We start from the raw sequence: 22,760 nt of genomic DNA, 5'->3' as shown, positions 1-22,760 counted from the left end.
AACGGTTCAGAGTAGAGGCCAGGGACAGGGCAGTGAGAGATGCCAACGGGAAAGAGCAGAGGCTGACCCATTCTCTGCCTGAGGCTTAAACTAGTGACTAAGTCAAAGGGACATTGCATATTAGCATCAGCCAAAGTAGGGGGTCAAGAAAATTAGTGTAGAAAGATCACCAGTACACAGCTTTTTACCATTCCGATGCTGTAAAGTCACGGATAGCATTTACTAAAATCACTCTCACAAAACCCCTGCCCCCGTGGCTTCCTTTATTTCACATACGATCACAAATATATAAGATGCAGTTACTTGTACTTTACAAAATGAGGCTTGTCCAAAGCCAGACCACGCACTGCAGTAGTAAGACCTTTACTACTTCCTTTATTTCACATACGATCACAAATATCTAAGATGCAGTTACTTGTACTTTACAAAATGAGGCTTGTCCAAAGCCAGACCACGCACTTGTACGGTCGTACCGCCACTGCTTTGTCTTTTTATGCCCAGCTGATGGCTACAAGCAATACTTTCACCAGTTCTACCTATCTGCTATGCCTCATTTTTGGAAAAGATTCAATGAACAGCTTTTATCACATGGGAATCAATCACAGAACCATTGCCCTTGAAGTGCTTATAATGGAAAAGCAGACAGGGCCAAACGTGATCTCACAGAAAACCCAGGCAGCAGCTCTGGGGCCTCACTCAACTTCCTAGTTTTCCTTTTAGCTTAAGAACACTGTCCCGATTATCGTGACTTTCTCAGAAACATACCAAAAATCATTAGAGTAAGAATCCCTACAACACACACATGCTCCCTTTGAGCTTTCTGAAGAAGTACCACCAAGTCCACTGGGCTCTGTATTAATCGTGAAAAGTCAAAACACAGTGGAACCGTTCAGCAAGTACAAGCCCATCTTTCTGGATGCTCACATCTGAGAAGAACAGATGAGTCCCACAGAGTGACAGGTCATCAAACAGGCAAAGAATTCAACTCTTGCAGCTTTTGCAAAGGTCTTACTACTGCAGCATTTCTAGCAGAGATGGCAAAGGAAAAGAAGATTCCCTCCAGGCTAGCCCAATCCAGGAAGACAGCAATGCAGGCCAAATTTTCTGGATGCTTTTAAATGTAGGTAGCAACTGGAAATAAACACGGAGCCCGAAGAGTGGGGTTTACCAGGCTTGACAAATGACACCCTGCTTCACACCCACTGCTGGGCTGTCTCTAATAAGCCACAGAGGAAGCAGCCAATCTTGGCTAATTACCAGATAAAAATGTATTGTAAGGACTCTAATTAGGAGACGCGGATGGAGGTGATCTAATGATTAAATGGTGCATTCGACTGACCCCACCATCAATGTGCAGTGGTGCACGATGTCACTGGAATATTTTGTAGAAACAGTCATTTTATTTCAAGGAGGGGAGACAGTAATATTTGTAATGATGGCTATGAGGTAAACTAATTAAAAGACAGTTCCTAGAGGAAGAGGGTGGCTGGGAGCAGCTGCGGCCATCCCAAACCCAAGTGCCAAGTCTCAATAGAAGAGCTGCAGTCAAGTAGAAAATTTCTGCCTGACCTCTGCCCTTGCTATTAATTTGCAGGAAAACTAATGACACATATACATATTCCCACAAAATTGTTCTAATTGCTAATTTGCCAAAGGAGCCCAGATTCTAAATTAAACATGACGGTAGCCTGTGAGGGAAGGAAGAACAAAAAGCTGGACCCTCCAAACACAGGGAGCTTTGCCTCGCAAAACCATCTGAACGCTGAACCAACAAGTTAATGAAACATCAACCCTGTCAGCTGCCAGAGAAGTTTCTCAACTTTTACACTTCTGTCTGGTGATCACATGTGCCTTGAGAAGCAGCCATCTTTGCAAGAAAAAAAAAGGGAGAGGGTGATGTAGCGCACCACGATGGATTCAAAACACACTGTATTCACAAAAAATCTCTTAAAATGAAGGTCTTTCAAAAGGAAATGTTGAAAACAAAATAATGAGCCACAACAGGCTTCCAAGAGCAAACTGGGGAGTTGGAGAGATGGTTCAGTCAGTAAAGAGCTTGCCACACAAGCATGGATGACTTCAGCTCATATCCCCAGCATCCACAGGTGTGATGGCGTACATCTGTAGTCTCAGAGCTAGGAAGGCAGAGACAGGAAGATTCCTGGGCCTTGCTGGTCAGTCAGCCAAGCAGAATCACTGAGCTTCAGGTTCAGTGAGAGACCCTGCCTCAAAATAATGTGGAGAGGGACCAAGGAAGACACCTGAGAGACACCTGATGTCACCCTCTGGCCCACACACACACACACACACACACACACACACACACACACACACACACACACACACTCACAGATAACTAAAGAGCAAACAGAATGGTGTGGGTTTTGCTGCTGTCTTACAATACTCATCTTAACTGTAATCTATTAAATCTTAATATCAGTGAGGAAGGAAAGCATCTATGCTTTGTATTTGTAAGTGAAGTGGAGGTTCTAAGAGAATTTTCTTTTCCGGGGCACAGAGCAGGAAGGGATTGGACTGGGAGGGTTCCTTTTCCAGATGGAAAGCCCAGTTTTCTCATTGTGTTCATTTTCTATTTAAGAAGAGGTTGCTATGATTAGAAAAGTTAGTAACGCTGATATTTTTCTCTGTGGCAAGTTTCCACTGAAGGGATGATTTCAGCGAAGATAATCTCCTTCAAACTCTGGCCAGGAGCAAAATTCTTATGTCACTTAAAGTTGCTGGAGGGTTTTATTTTTTTAAAATAAAAATGCAAATAACTGTGTTCTCAAGCATCATTCTTCCTCAGTTTGGTTCCAGAAGGACTTTCCTGGAATCTTTTGCCACTGAAGCCATCCCAACTCTATCAGTGATCTAATATTGTACTTTGTCCTTTTTAAAAAACAAAACTCAATCTTTAGTTTTTCCGGCAGCATCCTCCCCCTCCCGTGTAAAGGCGATGAGTCACTGGCATTTTTAAAAAAATAAACAAACGGCTGATGCAAACCCCAGACAGAAACAGACTTGTTTGGGAATATTCCCACAAGAACCCATTTTTGTTTTTGTTTGTGCTCTTGCTTCTCATGAAAACAGATTCTGAGAACAAAAGACAAACCTGAAACCAAAACCCCAGAGGCCAACTGCACAGTAGGAACTTTGGGGCTCACAGAACTGGTTTTTCTGCTGTCGGTTGGAATGGCCTGAGAGGCTCAGGGTCCTGCCCCAGCTGTAGTGTTCAGAGGCTAGACGGCCTTTGTGGTTATGAATTACTGAGTGCAGACTCCATGGACAGAGAGCCGGACAGTGGGTACCAGCCGGAGGCCTTTTGGAAGGATTCTGCTCACTGATGGGGCCTGGCTTATACCAGAGACTGAGAGGTACTACTCCTGGCAGGGCCACGAACAACAAACCTGAGCTGAGGGAAGAAGGGGGACTTAATGAAAATTCAGTCTATAAAACAGCTTTCATGTGCTGAACTTGAGAATTCCTTTTTATGACAGCCTGATATTGCTGCTGCAACTCCAAAGTAAGGTCCCTGCAGCCCATACCTGATCGTCCATCCCTCCAAGTGTTCACAGGCTCATTTTTCAAAGGGGTGGGTGGTGGGGGAGGGCATTTTGTTTTTGTAGGGGCTAAGAGCTATTTCAAAACAGTCCTAATTGCTATGGTTAGTCAAAGAAAATGCGCAAAAAGAAAAATCTAAAGGTGCATTTCATTCCAAATGTGTTAACGATATTTTCATAAAGTAGGCTCTACTACCTACACTGTAATTACTTGCCCACCAAATCTGAAAGAATGTGGTTTCTCCAGGCTGGGGAGTGGTTCTCACAAGTGCAGGAATCCCTGCAGCAAAGATGTCTCTCCTGTTAAAAATGGGATTTCCCGCCATATGCTCCATGCATCACCAAAGCAAAATGGCCCTTTAAGAAATCATTGACAACTTAATAAAGTCCTAACACAGACATGTTCCATTTTGTTATCGTTTTGTGTTGAGTTACATTCTTTTTCCTAAGATCAATCTCAGCCAGTTCTTCATGGAGTTAAGTACAGACATGATATTATGTTGTTCGCTCTGGGACTGGAACTGGGTTTGGAACAAAGGAATAGCAGACCAGTTCCTCCTTTTTGCTGTTACTTCTCTTTCCTCGGGAAACAGAAGAATCATTTAAGTCTTGAACTACAATGAATTTGGCTATCGTATACAGAGGCAACAACAGCCAGCTTTAGAACTTGCAGCTGGTAACTTCTGGTAAGTTCTCTCTATGTCTTTGCACGCAGTGCCTGTCCCTAATGAGAGAACTGTGGGGATGGTTACTTCTTTACTTTCTCCTTAAAGAGCCTAATCCCACACATTCCTCTCCCAGAGTCCATCCTCACACAGAATTCTGTGTATCTACTTTTCACTTGAGCAAGAGCCTACAAGTTGACATCCTCCTTGTAGAACTCATCATCTTTCAGGTTTCATCTGATGTGTCATTACTTCCACAAGTTGTCCTCAACAGCAGTCACTTGTCCTAGTCACATACAGCATTCTCCATGCAACAACAGCACATATGGGCAAGTGTGTATGTGTGTGATTATTTGGTACTTCATTCCACATCTCCATGGCAAGGACAGGTCCTTCCTTATTTGACCATATTCAGTATGTAGCCATGGTCACTAAGTATTCCCTAATGGACTACTTTGATCTCTGAACTCAGGAATTCATTTTCCAAATACAACCTGCCCACTGCATCCAATTCTGAAAAGTCTTTTTAGATAGGATGGCCTGCAGGAAGACATGCTACCTAAGGGGTAGGCAGGACAGGAAGCCTGGGATATGCTGTTCCCATCTGCCCTAAACTTCCTGTTCAGTGTGGGTGGAGCTCAGAGCCTCGATCCATGTCCTGGGGCACTGTCCCGGGAATGAGCACATCCTGTAACTATCCACTTCTCAAGATGAGCCCCATACTGGGATCCAGAAAATGCATCTCTGAGCTGACGTAAGAACCATCTGAGAACGTGTTGGCAGCTCTCAGAGGGGATGAAGTGGGGACAGGGCGGACCACTGGATACAACAAAAGACACTTACCACCCAAATGGCATTTAGTGAAGAGCAACATTTACAGCAAAGCATTCTATCACTTAGTGACTAAGAATTTTTAAATAAACACAAAGTTCCTTTTAAACAGAAATGGAAAAAGAAACAACTTCATAAACTTACTGGCAAGGTTATAACATGAAAGTCCCCATCTAGGGTTAGATTTGAAACTCAGTGACTACTTGTTTCAAAGCACAGGCTCTAAAAGGATACTCATTCAAACACACCCGCCATTCTATTGCTTAGGGTGGAATAAATGAATTACAGGCTGTAGGGAATATTTTGAACACTAGGATCAGTCACCAGATAGCTCTGAGTCCCTAAAGTTGAAACCATCAAGGGTCTGAAAAATGCACGGGGCTTTCTTTTTTTGGCAAGGACATGAAAATTTATGCAAAACATTACACGTCTATCTTTTATAATTAATTTTCCAATGCCTCACCTATACATATTTTAATAATTCCTGATTTATAAGATGGTATCTATAATAAAATTTTCTATTTTCCAATAAATGAATAGAAGGCAGGTTCACTCCGACAACAGAGTGTCACACAATATCTACTTGTCAGGCACCAATTTTTACTTCTTACATGTAAGTTAAAGGGTAAGGAATTTATAATGCTGCCTGTGAGGGGAACCACTTTTCATACACAAATGTGATCTTTTTTTTTTCAAAGGGTAATACAACAGTACATTTACATAAACTAATCCAAACAATCTATGTATTTGACAATGGCAAACCTCACACAGACAGCCTATTGTTGGTTTACATCTTGGAGTCCTTTATATTGGCTTGTAGCGCTGCTCTAGCTGTCAAAGGTTTGACTTGGACTCTAAATAAATGGTTATAGAAGTGCTGTGCAGCGATATTGGACTTCTTTGCAAAAGAAAACCTGCTGTGTATGAATTCAAAAGCTATTAATTTTTCAGTCAAAAATATTCGTGCCTATTTCTTTTAATAAAGAAATACTGTGCTGAGCTACTAAGAGATAATGTTGACTAGTGGTAGAGAATTTTCAATAGAGCAGTTAAAAATAAATTTAGTAGGAGGTCCCCTTCAAAGTTATAATTTTCTGGAATGTAAAACATTTTTTTCAATACTAATCAAGACAAACCTTCCTTCACTGTTCAGTGCCCCCCCCGCACCCCTACCCAGTTGTTTTTCTCTTGTTTATCGGCTGCTTAGCACTGGTCCACATGGAGACTCTCAAGGGTCCTCTTGTGCTCATGTGGGCCTACATATATGGTGCTCCAGGCAAGCCCCCAGCCCCATCACCTGCTGAGCACCCTACAGGGCTCTGCAGTTCCATCTCTTTATGTGGATTCCTCCTCCTCCTTGATCCAAAACAAGGCGGTTATTAGAGCACTGCATGCAATGATTCTATCATTGCTGGTTTTAATCCATGGAGGAAGAGGGGTAAACTCATTCTCTCCCTTGTTGCTAGGTGTAGATTCAGACCCAGAAGAAAGTATTCACTAAAGCCATCTGATGACTTCCAGAGAGGTCCACGGTGGCCACCCCATATGTGCCACTGGCCATGACTCTTCTGGAAGCCAGTCAAATGATTTCAGGATAGCACGAGTGTGCTCAGCTAGGTTCATGTTTTTCCCGGTGTGCTTCTGAAAAGAAGGGACAGGTGGGAACAGCACCGAATGGCTTTGGTTCTCCATGCCCACCCCCTCCCCTTCTCTTTTGGTAGCCTACTCCTCCAGTCCTGCAGCCATTTACTATGAAATACATGGAAACTAAAGATTCTTTCCTAGTAAAAATGGATGCATGGGGTGTTTAATGATTTTATGTCCTGTATCTCAGTAATGTGTTCTGCTTCAGACATTAATTCTGTCTGCCAACTGCATCTTGGCAGGCTACCATATTTGCTGGGTTAATAGTCTGACTCCGTTTTATTTCTATCACCATACATCATACATATAGGGGTGTATGTTTGCTTTATTTATAGAAAAAAACCAGTCAAAACAGATAAACCAATACTTTGCCATTACGCTGCACCATTGCGTGTTGATTAAAATTGCTGCTGCTAACTATAGATTGTCAACGCTCAATTAATTTTCACACAGTGACTCCCCGCAAAATCAAATAAAGGCAGTGTACCTTTAAATTTTACAAATCTTAAAATCAGGAAGCAAGGCACTGCCTCCATTTTGAATAATCAGCTACAGCTAGGAGGAGCTTTCTAGAAATGAAGGATGTGAATGATACCACTGCTGAAAGATATCTGTTTAAGACAAAGAACGAGGTCCAAGGAAGGATGCTTGGCTTAGATACCAAACCTCTGTTGAGCTCTTAACTGCCTGTGCTGGAGTGACAAGCTTCAAGGCCCAGTTAAATGGAACAAGGCAAGCATCAGGAACCTCCTGAAAATCAGACGTAATCTCAGTATACTGTGTCCAGTTTTCTCCCTGGGAAAGTCATTTCCACTTCAGGGTCCTTAGGAAACATTCCATGGTCGCTGTAATCTGGCTTCTCACAGTGTGTTCCCTTTCTTTTTCCTGTTACAATCAGGCACGGTGATTTTATGCTTCTCTTCTCACATGCCACTGTCCCCCAGTAGACCCAGATTAAAAAGCTGCTTTCTCCTGCTGCTTAATGGTCTGGCTACCTCCTCGGTGTTCCTACCATAACAATAAATTCCTTTTCCCAGGGTGTTCTCTGAAAGGATTTGAGTACCGCTATCATTGCTTAGACCTTGTGGGTCTAGTACCATGTCTGCTCCATCTTGGTTCTTCCCACAAACCTAGCACCTCGCCTTCACTATGAAAGGAAACCAGAGTGAGGTAAACGAAGGTCTTTGACACTCACATCTCCCCTCAGGGGCCATTCTTCTCCCAGTCTCTGAGGTGGGAGGCAGAAAAAGACTAGCAGTTTGTTTAATTCGTGCCCCTGCAGGGGAGCAGTACTTACGGGCTGAGGGGCGGCTTTGGGTTCTGTAGACTTCACATGCAGGTGGGTCATCATGGCTTGCAGGCGCTCTTTGTCTTTTGCAAGCTGGTGGGAAGAAAAGACTTTGTTATTCCTTTGGATACAGATGCATGACTATTTTAACAAACACCCCAACTTATATGATACTCCAAGTAACCACGGCACTACAGCATATGACAGAATCATTTTTATTGCTTCATCATCTTTGAAATTTATAGGACTCCTGCCAAAATCCAAGTAACTTGAAGTATCGGTGTGAGATTTCTCAACACAAGGTGCATTAGACTTTAACTGGAACATTCTAGACCTGCTGGCACCAAGGAGTTGTAGGGAACATGGACAGCTCAAAGACAAACGTGAATCATGCCCATTAGCCAGGCTGATTCATGAGGAGGCCACAGGAAGAAGAGCAGCTAGCTCACACTCATAAACTCATCTGTTGTGGTGGTTGTGGATAAACTCCCAGACACACAGATACATTTGTGAAAAGTTAGCTGAGACTTTCTTAGCAGTGCTGCCTGGGGGCATTAGCAGAGAGAGGCAGGGACACTGGGACACACAAGTTCCCATCTTTAGGTGAACAATAAGCTCTGTCCTTCCAGTATTCAACATCTGAGTGAGCTTTCCCCATGCGCTCTCTTAGTAATCCCAATATCTTTTATTAAAAATATTTTATTTGTTATTTTTATTTTATGTGTATGCATGTATTGCCTGCAAGTAGGTAAGTGCACCCATGTCCTGTAATACCCGCAGAGGACAGAAGAGGCCGTTGGATACCCTGGGACTGGAGTTACGGACAGTTGTTAGCTGCCATGTGGGTGCTGGGATTCAAACCAGGTCTTCTGCAAGAACAACCAGTGTCCTTAACCACTGAGCCATCTCTCCAGCCTTAATGCCAGTATCTTTACTCCATAAAAAGCTATTTTCTGATGTCAAGGATGTTTCTAATTTGTTGCACACAGTGCGCTCATGTAGTAATGTACTACTGGATGCTACAACCTTTAGGCTTCCTTTGGATGGTTTAAATACAGTGAAAACTGTTATTACAAGAAAATTTTACTATTTGTAAAGATAGTGGGTAATACGGCCTCCAAAACTAAATACAGTTGAGGGAACAGATGTAGCACTGGTGGAAGATGTAGAAGCAGGAGGGGAAGGAATATATATACTTCGGCACTTTAATAGCTTAATAGATTTGTCCAAAATAATGTCTTAGGAGCAAGGGTGGGCAACTCGCTCTTCCATGCCACTCAGTTTACTTTAAATCTTTAGAAAACATTTTGGAAATGTAAAACTATGCCAAAATTGAACATACTCCACATTTTAAACAAAGTTACTTTTGGGAGGTAGGGGTCGGGAATTGGGGGAGGTAGAGAAGCAGAGTGTCTCCGATGGCAGAATAAAACAAGCTTACAGCTTGTCCTCACTGGCTGACTCAGTTGCGCGAGCCATATCACATTTGAGTTTTTCTTTCTTTTTATTCCCTTGTGGTTCAGGGAGGAATAAATTAGGAGGAGGAGGCGGGGGGTGGGGGGAGCCTTACAGTATTAGCATTTATCTTTCAACAAACAGGAAATGAAAATGATACCATATTAGGAGCCACTTTATGTTATTCGTCCTCTGTTCCTCCGTATGCTATTGAACTGCCAAACTAAGATTCTCTGAACACATAATGCTAAAGGAATTTGGGTTTTCAAAGTGGCTCAGATAGAACAATTAAATTGTTGGGAATAGCATTTTTCTATGGTTATTCGTTTTCTACATTAAGTATCCTAAGATTTTTGATGTTAAAACCAAAATACTCTGTGATGCCTTTAAAAAAAGTTTATTTAAAAAATTGTTGTGAGGCAGAAAGGAATTAAGGCATGCATGCCACTCTTTTTAAAAATAAGAAGTAGTCTGCCATGTTGAACACAAATGAAAGGGGAGGAGGTGATATTTACTAAAGAGTCTATTGAATATGAATTATGGCTTAATTTGGGGGTAAATATTTCTGATGTAGCAATCATAAGAAGTGTGCTAAAAGGGAAAATCTAAAATCTCCATCAAGAGGGACAGTCTTCCCATATCCATCCATGTCTGTCCTTCTACCAGCAAATGCACAAACAGTATGTGACAAGCATACCCACAGTATACAGGCCACATCTGCACCCTGAAGCTCGCTGACACTGGGAACATTTCCAGTGAACTCGTGAGCCCATCAATTTTCCCAGCATCATTTCATTCTTTATTTTTTAATTTACTATTTTTATTTTATGTGTATGAGTGTACTGCCTGCATGTGTGTAAGTGCACCTGTTTTGTGCAATGCCCATGGAGGTCAGAAGAGAGCACTGGATTCCCTGGAACCAGAGTTAGGGATGGATGGTAGCTGCCATGTGGGTGCTGGTAACAGAACCCAGGCTCTCTGCAAGAGCAGACAATGCTCTTAACCATTGAGCCATATCTCCAGCCCTAATCCTTTCATTCTTATGAGAATACAAACATCTTATAAATAGCAAGTGTACCCCTAGCAGTTTTCAACTGTGAAATTCACAAAAGCCAAGAAAAGAAGGTTGAGAAAGGCATGTGCCCGCCTGGACTCCAAAGCGAGTTCCATCTGGGGTTACAGGGAGACCCTGTCTCAAAAAGCTCCCTCCCCCTAAAGTAAAAATTTTGTTGGCAAATTAAAAAAAAAATGCTGTGATATCAAGAGAGAACTGTTCTCTAAAGTTTTCTTAATGGGCAAAGGATGAGTGGCATAAAGACAGATGACAGGTTCCTATGAAAGGGAGCTCTTGCGCAGTGACCATTTTAATTAGGAAGTTCATAATGACCCTTTAAAAATATTGTTTTAATTTATGTCTATGTTTTTGCCTGTGTGTTGTGTACCTGTGTCACACAATGCCCACAGAGGCCAGAAGAGTGTGTCAGGTGTTCTGGAACTGGAGTTACAGATGGTTGATAGCCACCATGTGGGTGCTGGGAACCAAACTTGGGTTGTCTGCAAGAACAACCAGTGCTTTGAGCCACTGAGCCCAAACCATCTCTCCAGCCCAAATGACTATTTTCTAGAAAATTAATTATTGTGTGTGTATGTATGTGAGCATGCGTGTGCAGTGGCACATGGAGGACAGATGGCAGGAATCAGTTCTCTCCTCCTATATGGCGTCCAGGCATTGAACTAAGGTTGTTAGGCTTGGCAGCAAGCACCCTCACCTGCTGAGTCACCTTACTGGCTCCAACCCTCTTTTGAAAGATGGCAGGATGGAAGTGGAGACGGATATGGACAGATACATTATCCTACTGTGCTGTGTTCAAATTCTGACCTAGTGGCTCTGAGCACTGTATGTAGTCCTTTTGAGCATTTTCTGTCTCCTCCTAAATATGAAATAATCATCTTGAACTCTCAAAGACTGTTCTGAACATGAGTTCTGAACAGAACAAGCTCAGTGCAGAGACTAATGAAGGCTTCATGGAGATTAAGGAATATTTAAAAAGAAATTAAACTGGCCTAGTCTAGACTGGCTGAGTATATGTTTGGAATCTGGATCCACACAGACTCAGCAATGAGGCCGAGTGGGGAGAGAAATAATTTCCATGTTTTATGAATGGTACAGACCCCAAAGCACAGGAAAGGTGAAGCTCACTTCTGATGGATTTATCTTTGGTTCTGACTGTATTTTCCTCTCATCCTGGGCAAACGTTTGTTCCCCCTCTGGCTGACCTCCTTCCTCTCTTTCTATTAGCCAAGCCTCAAACTGAGCTTAGACAGGTGAGGTTGTGAAAGCTCAGAACCTGTGTACTTCTCGCTCTATGCTACTGACAACTGCCAAAGGCTAGAAGATTCCACTTAACATCTTCAGAGACGAAACCCAAGGAGATCCCATGTATTCTTTTATCAGTGAAAAGGAAATAGGGCTTGGAGTTCATTTAACATCTTCCTTCTAAATGCTGTCAGGAAGACCAACCATTTTAAGGCCAAGGCCAATCTGGCAGTTCTTGGGAATCAGGAAAAAAATAAATAAAAAAAGACTCCACCAGACTGAATGAGTTTGTACATGTAAAACTGCTGCAATTATTAGGGACAGGTAAGAAGGGGCAAGTCACTCATCTGCTGTAATAGAAATAAAGATTGCTGTAGTTCTCTCATGTCCTCTAGACCTATTCTAATGCTCTGTAGTTGGGGAAACAAAGCACATAGGACAAATCCCTATAAGGCTGTAGAGCCAAGAAGGGAGAGAAGACCAGGCTCCTCGGGGTTTTGGTTTTTTGTTTGTTTATTGAGACAAGGTCTCACTGTGCAGCTCTGGCTGGCCTGGAACTCACTATATAGCCCAGGCTGGCCACAAACTCCCAGAGATTTATCTGCCTCTGCCTCCTAAGTGCTGGGATAAAAGGCATGTACCACCACACCTGACCCTAGGATCCTAGTTGATGATACTTAACCTGACTTTCTCACAATAGTCTGATGTTAAACCTCACTTGGGACAATCATACTATACACCAAAGATCTTCTGTCCTGTCCCTACACAGAGACCTGAAAAAGGAGTTAGGAGGCTAGAGATGGATCTCAGTTGGTAGAATGCTTGCCTAGAAGTCACAAGGCCCTAGGTTCAATCCCCAATACCTCATTAACAAGGTACAGTGGCACACACCTGTAATCCTAGCATTAGGGAGATGGAGGCAGGGGATCACCAGTTTAAGGTCTTCATCAGCTACATAATGAGTTTTAGGCAAGCCTGGGATACAAGAAGGCGTCTCAAAAATAATTTTTATGGTGCTAGAGAGATGACTCTCTGATTAAGAGCATTTACTCCTCTTTCAGAGGACCCACGTAGTTCCCAGCACCCACGTAGCAGGTTACAATAGTTCATAACTCCAGTTCTAGGGAATCCAACACCCTCTTCTGGCCTCTGCAGGCAGTGCAAGCATGAGTATACTTATATGCAAGCAAAACACTCCTACTCATAAAAGGACCTGGGATTGAGAGCATCAACAGGCACCCAAGATGATCAATACTAAACTACCGGAGGTTTCAGTCAGGCCTCCCAAAGTTACCGCTCTACAGGAGGGATCTGGGAGTCAGAGTTTTCCTAAGGACCACGAGCATCCACGTGAAAGCGAGTCTGGGAGATACCACTCTGCTGTGGGCTGATAATGCCTTCAACGGTGGCTGTCTGTGTTTCTTCAGGAAGTTCTTATGCATTAATGATCCAACAGGGGACTTGACATAACCAGATGCAGAGCGCATCTAACATGCACACGACCAAAGCAGAACAAATTCACACCCCCAGGGTTGGAAATAAAAGTCACGTACCCTATGCAGCAGCCAGTGGAAGGAGAACAGCTCACACTCTTCTACTGACCTGGTCAGTTACCAAATAGTAACTCTGGACCCAGTCTATAGCCACTCATATGCTGTATTCAGCACTGGGAAAACTTGTAAAGATTTCTTTACCACTGACTACTGCGTTCAGGTGGTGGGCGATCCACGGCTCATTTCACCCCAACTGAAGAATTTCCCTCCTTTTATTGTGTTCTGTCACCATCTTAACATTCCTTACATGTTATTATTAAAGACTCTCTTGACATTTAAAGCAGACGCACACTAATACTCAGTCATAGTCTAGGAATTCTAATGCTCCCAGAGTTGGGCAGGATTTTAAATTATGAAAAATCAGTGTCTTGATTTTCAAAGAAGGACGTGGAAGTGAGAAACCCAGACGCTCCCTCTTGCTTTCCCTGGCTCCAGTCTAAAAGAGGTGGCTGTTAGAGGCTGCTGGGCCCTCACTGTCCCTGACACACTCTGAGCTTGCTTGGGGAGAGGCAAGAGGTTCTGTGGGGCCACTGCTGTGAGGAAATGTCCTGAGCATAGCCATGAATGGGGTTAGACAGGGCCAAAGGGGGATGAATTACAGATAATATATTTGCCGAAGTCTAGGAAGCTGGTGTGATTACAAATAGCCCTGCTAATGGCGGAGTAATCACATGCAAAGCCCATACCATAATTGATTTGTGTTAGGATTAATGTCTCCCCCGCTACTGAAACTTGTGCACTTTTCTCCCTGCTGACATTTCCTAGAGCTTACAGTTCCTGGTGGGGATGAGCTACAAAACTTCGGACTGATCCCAGAGTCACTGGGAAGGATGGCTTGGAAGCTGGCTCCAGAAAGTGAGCAGGGAGATAGCCCCACAGGCCGTATTTGAAAACCATCAAAAGGTACCTGGGTGAAGGTAAGTTCAGAACTCCATTGGGCCAGGAGGACCCTTTGGGCAAGACTACAGGCAGCACCAGCAATAAAAGGAGTTTGGGTGATCATGCTACGGCTGTGGGGGGTTCGGGGGGCTCTTAGGTTTTTTTTCTGACCATTCATCACTGGTCTGAGACAGGTTAACCTGACCTTCTAAATAATCTGTGTCCTTATCTGGAGGATGGACAATGAAAATGCTCTTTCACTCTCAGAGGCCAATGATGGCTATGATCCTCACACACTGAGAATCACCTTTAAAGAATCAAGGAGAAACATTACACAAAACATGCTCAGATATAACCTACAGACTTGATATCCATGCCTTACACTTTTCTGTTTAAAAGTGACTCTGCGAATCAAGGGAAGAGGTTAGCAGCTACAACCAGAGGGATCTGATAAATTTTGAATGCAAAGCCCCCAGGACAGTGACTTCCATGCAATGAATAGTCACTCAAGTGATTTGGGGGCCTCTCTATGAACCTCTTATAAGCAGAGCATGGATGGAATGGTTCACACATCCTTCCCACAGTCAGTGGACTGTCCAGTTCATTCTAGTTTGCCTAGGAGTTTCTAAACTGGAGCTCCTAGGTTCTGGAAATTTCTTCAAACTCTGGGGAGCCCGCTGAGATGGCTGATCGCTCTATTTGGTATTGAATAGCTAGATGAAGCATTCTTCTGACCCTCCATCTCCTTCTCCCTGTAATCTGGGCACATTCCTAAGTGGCTGCCCTGGACTGGAACCTCCTTGCCAACAGTCTGTGCCACTGTTCCCTGAATAACACTGTTCCCTGAATAACACTTTCCTTAGAAAGTGGCTGCTGAGTTATTAGCAGCACACCAGATTACCAGACTGCATGACACTGCAGGGGCCCTTGGTTTTTCTCTATCCGGTGCATCAACTATAGTCAATACATGGTAAGTGGTGACTGTGTGCATGAAAAAAAACTAACATACCCCTGTAATCCAGTATCTCAAATGGAGGCAAACTGACCTCAGTTTAGTTGCCTCCTTTCATTTTGGGGAATGGGGTTACTGGGATTGAACTCAGGGCTTTATGCATGTGAGGCAAGCATTCTACCAACGGAGCTACACTCCCAGCGCTCATATGCTTTCGGTATCAACATAAGGATCTGAGGGGATGGAGGAAGCCTCTTCTGAAACCCCATCCCTCTGGTGCATGATGAAAATGCAGCATCTCCAAACTAGATTTTGCTTTCATTCAAAAGACATGATCTATGGAAGGGGATAAAGTGAATAATCTGGCAATGTCTTGTGATAAAACCAATCTATGTGCTCAAGAAAATGTGCTCATGCCGTTCATGTCTGCCTTCCTAAGAGAGCTCAATGCTGCCAGATGTGCTTCTTGTCTATAAACAAGTGTTTCCCTTCTCCCAAGGTGGAATTAAGACACCGCCCACCCCCCTCTACTTTTTACTGTTATCTCATCCATACCTTGAAGGCTGAAAGTGCTGACACTCGTGTCCCCACCTGGTTCACACAGGTAAGATAATATAAATCTACACCCCTCAGCCCATGCCTGGAGGACAGTGGATGCTGAGCTCTCCCACAGGCTCTTGGCTCTTCTGGCTGTGCCACATGGCGATCCTGACTCCCAACACAGTCCTAGTTCCTGAGCTAGGTGCCAGGGTCCTAGTGGGGGTATGGTGGAGAAAGACTATATGACCCTGTATATTGGTGGGGAACCCTTTACCCCTGCAAATCCAGCTCGTCTTTTCATACATCAATTCAGAAAAATCTAATCAAAGAGAATATTTAACAGATGAAATAATTAAAAAAATTTCATTACCTCAAAAAAAAAAAAAATCATGGCCTTGACCCAAATGACTTCCTTGATACCTGCCACTTTTGCTGTTATATACCTATATCTATACTATAGAGAGCTCATCTGACATCTTAGGATTCAAAACATTGGGCCCCTGGATAGTAGCTGGAGTTGGCCCCCATCTACTCCACTGATAAAAATATCAAGAAATTTTAACTGGCTTTTTATTAACAAAGTGAACTAAGAAATGTTCAAAAAGGCTCAGAATATCCACCCAGAACTTTTTGGCTCTCTTCCCCCTCAGTGAGACCAACCAGTTCAAAAGCAACTTTCGAATGCAGTTAACCAACTCTCCTCAGCAGTGCAAAGAAAATGCTCACTATGTACTTTCATACTTGCCAACAAAAATTTCAAAAATAACACACCTCCCTTGCTTTTGGAATTGATATGTCCTTGAAAATTTGGACATAAAAATATGTATGAATCCAGACATATTACCCTACATAGGGATCTCCTGCACAGAGCTGATGAGATGGTCTGAGTGAGACACCATCACCCATCATCTTGATTTCTGCCTGTCTGGAATCTGACCACGAGGGTCTAAAAGCTTCGCCATTTGATTCTGGTGGAGTATTGCATCGACAGCCCTAGGAACGTCTCCAGTCACTATTTCCTAAAGATCTCAGTGGTTCAATGCTTTAGGAAGCCATCAGGGATAGAAAAGATGCACAAGAGCCTTCTGTTCCAGGTCAGAGTATGTCCCTAGGGCTCTGATGTAAGGGTGCCGCACAGGCACAGAGGGCACCACTTGAGTGGGTTCCACTCCCTTTAGTCCCTTCCTGATCTGACTCACCCTTCCAATTTTCCTACAGTCTTTTATTATCAACTAATTTAGACAAAAGGGGCTGCTATCCAGGCATCCTCTAAGATTCAGTGTGAGCTCACTGTGTTTATTCTTGCAATGGGGGCAAAAGTGTGCCTCTATCTCTACCAACACAAAGCCAGTAAGTCCAGTGACAGGCTACAGAAGATTTGCAAGTCTAATGTAGTCATCACCCTTTGGGGGACTGTTCAGACCTTAGCTGTTCTTTGGTGTGGTGCTACAACATTTCTCAAACTTAAGTTAATGATAGCCATTTTATAATAAACTTTGAGAACCATCAAGGTTCAGGTATTCCATGGATTGTGAAATGCATCTTTAAGAGGAAAGAACTCATTGTTGGGTTGGTCATAGTATAGCTATTCTAGAGCAGGTGGTACCCCAGTCCGAGGTGGAGAGTGGGAGACTGTGCTCACAAGAAATAGCAACACAGAGGCTGGCTGTTTCTCTCCCCAAAGCAGTTTTACACTGCAGGCACCTGCCTGCCCCATTACCTCAGGTGGTGACCCCATGACTGGGAGTTAAAGGGACATTTCCAAGCTAAGTGTGGTGGGGCATGCCTATAATCACAAGATTCAGGAGGCTGAGGCAGTAAGACCACAGTGAGGTCAGGGCCAGCCTGGACTATACAGCAAGACCATGCCCCCAACTCAAAACATAACAAAGTAACAAAGTACATTTCCAACACAGGTATGTATAATGACAAAAAGACAAAGAAATGCTAAACTTTAGAGAAACAGGAAGCCAACAAGGAATATAGCTTTAAGCACAACTGTTCCTTGTCCCCAAAGTGCCCCAAAGTGCTAGACTTTCAACCCAACACGGTTTCATCTGGTCTTTGGGAAAAGCTGCTCTGAACTCTCAGAGCAAGGGCTGTTTTAAACACTAAAAACTAGGGCTAGGGATGCAATTCAGTGATAGAGCATTTGACTAGGCTATGTAGTACCCTGAGTTCAATCCCCAGCACTACAGACACAAAGCAAACTATAAACTGTTGACCTTTTTTTGTCTGATTGAATAATAACTACTACGTAATGTTTGGTTTTGTCTGGCTCCTTTCTAGTACTGGAACCCTCTTTAAGGAACTTTCTATTCCTGTCAAGAACCAGCGAGTGTCCACTTGTCATCTATTTTTTTTAAAGGTTTTAAAAAATATATGTGTTTATATGTGTGCCTACATGAGTTTATGTGTGCCATGAGTGTACAGGATCCTGCAGAGGCCAAAAGAGGGCATCAGACCCCTGAAACTGGAGTTTCAGGTAGTGGTAAACTGCCATATGGTGCTGGGATTAGAACCTGGATCCTCTGCAAGAGCAGTGAATGCTCTTAATTGCTGAGCCATCTCTCCAGTCCCATTTGTCATCTATTTTATAGTCCAATTTTCCTTGTAGAATCTAAAAACCAGCAGGGCAGCCTTACCCCTTCCAATCACTACTGTTCTACAGAGCTTCCAAACAGGTTCTTGGTAATGTTCAGCAAATGAATAGGAGATGAACAAATAAACCAGTGTCCTTGAGTCATTTTTCATGACTGTCAAGGTAGGAGAGCATTTGTCCTATGAACCTGCTACAAGGATGAACTGACTAGTCTGGGAACTGCAGGTTTTACACACCATGGCTAAGAAGGAAGAGTTACAAAGGGCAAGCAGAAGTTTAGACAGCCAGCAACCGGAGGGGATATGTGGCTAATATGGGTAATATTTTTATCCCCTTGACCAGAGGCTGCTTGGCCATCTAGTAAATATTTTCAGCTTTGTAGGCCATAGGGGATCTAGTACAGTTAGTTACCAGACTCTCCTGCTGTAGAGTACATACAATCATGGGTCATCAGTAAATGGGCATTGGTCTATCTGTGTTTCAATACAACTTTATGTAGAGACAGTAAAAGGTGAACTCCATGCAATTTTCACCTCTCATGAAGCATTTCTCTTTCTTGTCCCCAATCACTTAAAACTCTTTCTCAGAATATGAGGTCATGCTTGACGTGTACAGATTGCTAACTTCTAAGAAGTACCATGTCAGCAGTTACATCAATGTCTCAAGATGAGAAGAAACAGAACCAGCAGAATCAGCCTGTCCTTTCTCCCATTTCAAGTTAACTCTCAAGAAAAAAAAAAAAAATTCAAACAAACTAACAAAAAACCACATTAAATCAACATCCCAGATAACTGTACAACATCACTGACTTCCAGCTAGATCAACTGTTTTTTATCATCCCCTGAAAAATGTGCCTTTGGGTTAAGGCTGAATGACGAAGCTAAATCTAAGAACACACAAAATCTGCAAACAGTCCAATGTTCCTCTTATACATTTATATTTCTTTTGGGCCACACCCACCAAAAATCATCAGGGGAGCTGCTGGGAGATAACTGCTTGACTAGACCAATGGACTTACTCTGTTAATTCTCCTGACCTTCTTTGTAAAGAGTGAGCAAAGATTAAAAAGGTAGATAGATACTCAGCTCCTAAGTAATTAACAACGGCCCAGTGCTCAGCCATACGGACTGGAGGAAATACCTGGGCAAACTGACAACGCTGACAACTTATTTAAGCCTGTCAAGAGAATTTAACTTTATGTCAAATAAATTTGAGTCACATGCATCTCTTAAAAAATACACCCACCAATAAACATACAGGTGTTTGGGTAGTAAGAATTAAAGTGTTCATTTTGTGGAATCTACTTCTGCAAATGCTTACTGGGTTTTAAATGAATTTTGGGGCATGGGCTAAGTCTACTGTTCTTTTTAGTGTCTCCACACATATGCTCATGTTAAACATGCTTCCAAAGCCTGGTATCAAAATTGAGGGAATTTTATGACATGCACAATGCTTGTACAAGCATCTTACTGTTCTAATGAGTTTATATTTGCGGCCTGAATGGAAAATATTAACTTGCTTGAGAAAGTAACTTTTGAGAAAAAAAAAAAAAAAATCCTTCCAGAATTGCAGTATGTCAGATAGGATGATAACTAATTTTTAAAAAACCCTTTCTGCACTGAAAAGGCACAACAAAAAGTTTGAGTGTTTGGGCTGATTTTTCTCTGCAACTATTTGAAGCTGTAAATGACTTAACTCAGTAAAATTCCAAATGTAATTATCTTCTGTACTTAGCCTAGGGCTCTCCATATATCTCAGCATTGCTGTCTTGCATACAAAATAGGTTTTCCGATGGCTGGTACCAGTATAATGTACAACATTGTTTTAATTTCCCCTCATCGGCTAACCTCTTGCCTACACTGAACCAGCCAGAGGAAGACACGGCCCAGTCATCAGGCACTCAAAAGCATTCTGGAACTCAGTTGCATAAATGGGGTTTGTGGGGTCAGGCTTTTGCAACTGTACATTTTAATAATCTCCATTTCTGACCCAATTTTTACTTTCAGAAACTAATTTTCTATTAATTACACCAAGAAGGGGATTACTGTTAAAACATGGTGGTTCATCAACAAGTTCCACCCAGAAGTTGAACTCACATTAAAAATGTCCCCAGCTCTCTCAATTGAGATTCTCCAGGAAAACCTGCACAAATTTACTCTCTCTAGTCACAGAATATATTCCACATAGACAAACACATTTCCGAATGCCATGTTATAGATATAGCAACATGCATGCACATTATATGCATTATATATGAATACATGTGTGGATCTATGCAGTGAACTTGGTTATTCTCAGTGATGGGGGGAGGGGGCAAGGCCACATAGAGACTAATTCCTAGCCTCTACTGTGTCTTTGTGTACTCACTTATCCCATCTTGATCTCACACTCATTCTCTGTCCAAACATACACATGCTTTCATTCTCATTCCCCCTCTGCTCCTCCTAGCTCCACTCCAGTAACAGTAGCAGTTTCTGGGATGTGCACTAACAGCAGATAACCAGAAAATTTAATGGAGAAGAAAGAAGGGTTGGGGTGGGGAGCAAGGGTTGGAGGACACAGGAGGCAGAGAGGGAGGAAAAGAGAAGAGAGGAGGGGAGGGGAGGGGCGGGGAGGGAGGAGAGGGAAGAGGAGAGAAAAATCAGGTAGCAACTGACACCTGGCTGCACACAATGCTGCTTAGAATCTTGAAACATTTGCACATCAGTCCCAAAGACTGAACTGAGGCTGAGCGTCCCCAAAGAGTAATGAAATAATAAAATTAATCGGACAACAGACTGTGGAATTTCCATTTGAGAATGTGCACACAGGAAGTCATTATACAGGATGCTACAGAGATGTGGAAGGTGAGGGGTACTGAGGTAATATTAGAAATAAACGCGGCTTTACCTGTAGCTCTAACTGCTGTACAACCTGCATTTGTACTCTACATTGAGCTGTACTTCTATCGTCCAGCGCATGCTCACTGTTGAGATGTCTGCAACAATACATAGAAAACCATTAAGTGAAGTGGAGTAACAAAAAGGAAAATATAAGTTACCAGGACATTTAAGGACAAGCTAGGCAGGGAGTCCGGTTCCCAGGACGGGCACTCTGGTAGGAGGGCGTGGCCAGTCTTTCTCACCTCTGCCACCTTTACACCATCAGCATCCCACAGAACCCGGCATATTGTCATCACCAAAGTAAACATTTTCCAGGGAGAAGTTGTGCTAACCATCTGGAGAGAACCATTTACTCGTAATTTTGAAAAGTGAGACTAAATTGGGGCAGCATTTCAAGACCACCTCAGTGGGTAGAAACCTGAGACAAGGCCTTCCAGGCGTTGCGATCATAATTTGTATGGACCTGAACAGAAATGAACTGGTGCTCCAGGACTGATGACAACTCCTTATAGGGAATATGCATTCTCATTCATGTGAAAATAGAAAGGACAAAGGGAAGAAAGTTCAAACACTGGAAACCTGAACCTATACATGCAGGGTCAGTACCACAGAGGGGGAAATGCAGACAGCCGTTTAAAAGGGAAACACTGCCTGGGCGCCTTGATTGCCCATGGTTTGGCTATCTGGGGTAAGGATGATTTGGGGCCCCATGCTGAGTATGCCTGTCTTGTGGTCCTTTCAGTATTTATTAGACTTTCCAACAGAGAAAAGGCTAACACACTGAAATTTCAATCAGTTCTAACATATGCAGGAACTCTAGTAATCAGAGGGTTGAATCACTGCCTAAAATCTCAAAAATAAAAATTCATGGACCCGTGTTACTCAATCCTTTTTCATTAGGGAGAGAAGGGGGGGGGTGGTGTGCATGGAGAGAGAGAGAGAGAGAGAGAGAGAGAGAGAGAGAGAGAGAGCGCTTAAATTCTATTAAGATTATCATGAAATTTAGGCCAAACACAATTTGGGTTTAAGATTAAAAACTACTGTAATACTTTGATAACAACATTAAGAGGGAGAGCCGATTTTCTTTTTTAAAATGAAGTCAAATGTTCACCTTCAGCACTTAACTAGGTAAAATCAAGCCTCACTCTGTTGTCACTCAGAAATACTTGCAATATGCTTAGTTCATGGTCTAAAACTGGTTATAATGACTTTTACCTTAAAATCAAAATGCATATACATTCTTCTGATTTTATACTTATTAAACATCTTATACCCACTCCTCCTCAAAAAAAAGGGCAAGGATACACTATGGTGAATAGGTATTACCTCCAGTCTTAGTCCAAAATAATGTCTATAGTCTATTCTGTTTAAAGAGTAAATGAGCAAACCATATAAGACCACATAAGGAAGCCCGAGCTAAGCAGTTTCAAGCAGCTGTTCACTCACCTGGGGTGAATCCTATTTTACAACTTGCTTTTCAAAAGCATGTTGTCATTGAGAAGCTGGCTGAGTTCAGGTGCTTAAATGGGGGATTGCTCAATCCCTTAAAAAATACAAAAGATGTTTATTTTGGGGGGGGGAGAGGGGGGGGC

The 22,760-nt window shown here is 42.8% G+C and overlaps 1 protein-coding gene and 1 long non-coding RNA gene across 12 annotated transcripts in view; one reads left to right on the top strand and one right to left on the bottom strand.

The window, feature by feature from the left end:
- Positions 1-22,760, bottom strand: part of Foxp1 (forkhead box P1) — a 425,908-nt gene that overhangs the window by 21,442 nt on the left and 381,706 nt on the right. For all 10 annotated transcript variants that reach the window (XM_017796949.2, XM_008828278.3, XM_017796947.2 and 7 more), the window contains 2 exons: positions 21,176-21,263; positions 7,998-8,081 (listed from right to left, as the gene is read on the bottom strand). In XM_017796949.2, the coding sequence (XP_017652438.1) occupies positions 7,998-8,081; positions 21,176-21,263 (172 nt within the window). The remainder of the gene's footprint in view (positions 1-7,997; positions 8,082-21,175; positions 21,264-22,760) is intronic.
- LOC115069471 lies at positions 13,702-19,117 on the top strand. 2 transcript variants are annotated; one of them, XR_003848740.1, is made up of 4 exons: positions 13,702-13,758; positions 14,079-14,230; positions 15,644-15,748; positions 18,874-19,117. It is a non-coding gene; the product is annotated as an uncharacterized LOC115069471 (long non-coding RNA). The 2 variants fall into 2 exon arrangements; XR_003848739.1 differs by having other exon boundaries at positions 13,729-14,230.

This window comes from Nannospalax galili, unplaced genomic scaffold (genome assembly GCF_000622305.1).
Source record: "Nannospalax galili isolate Female #2095 unplaced genomic scaffold, S.galili_v1.0 scaffold1013, whole genome shotgun sequence".
Lineage (NCBI taxonomy): Eukaryota > Metazoa > Chordata > Mammalia > Rodentia > Spalacidae > Nannospalax > Nannospalax galili.
This window is presented reverse-complemented; position numbering and strand designations above follow the sequence as displayed.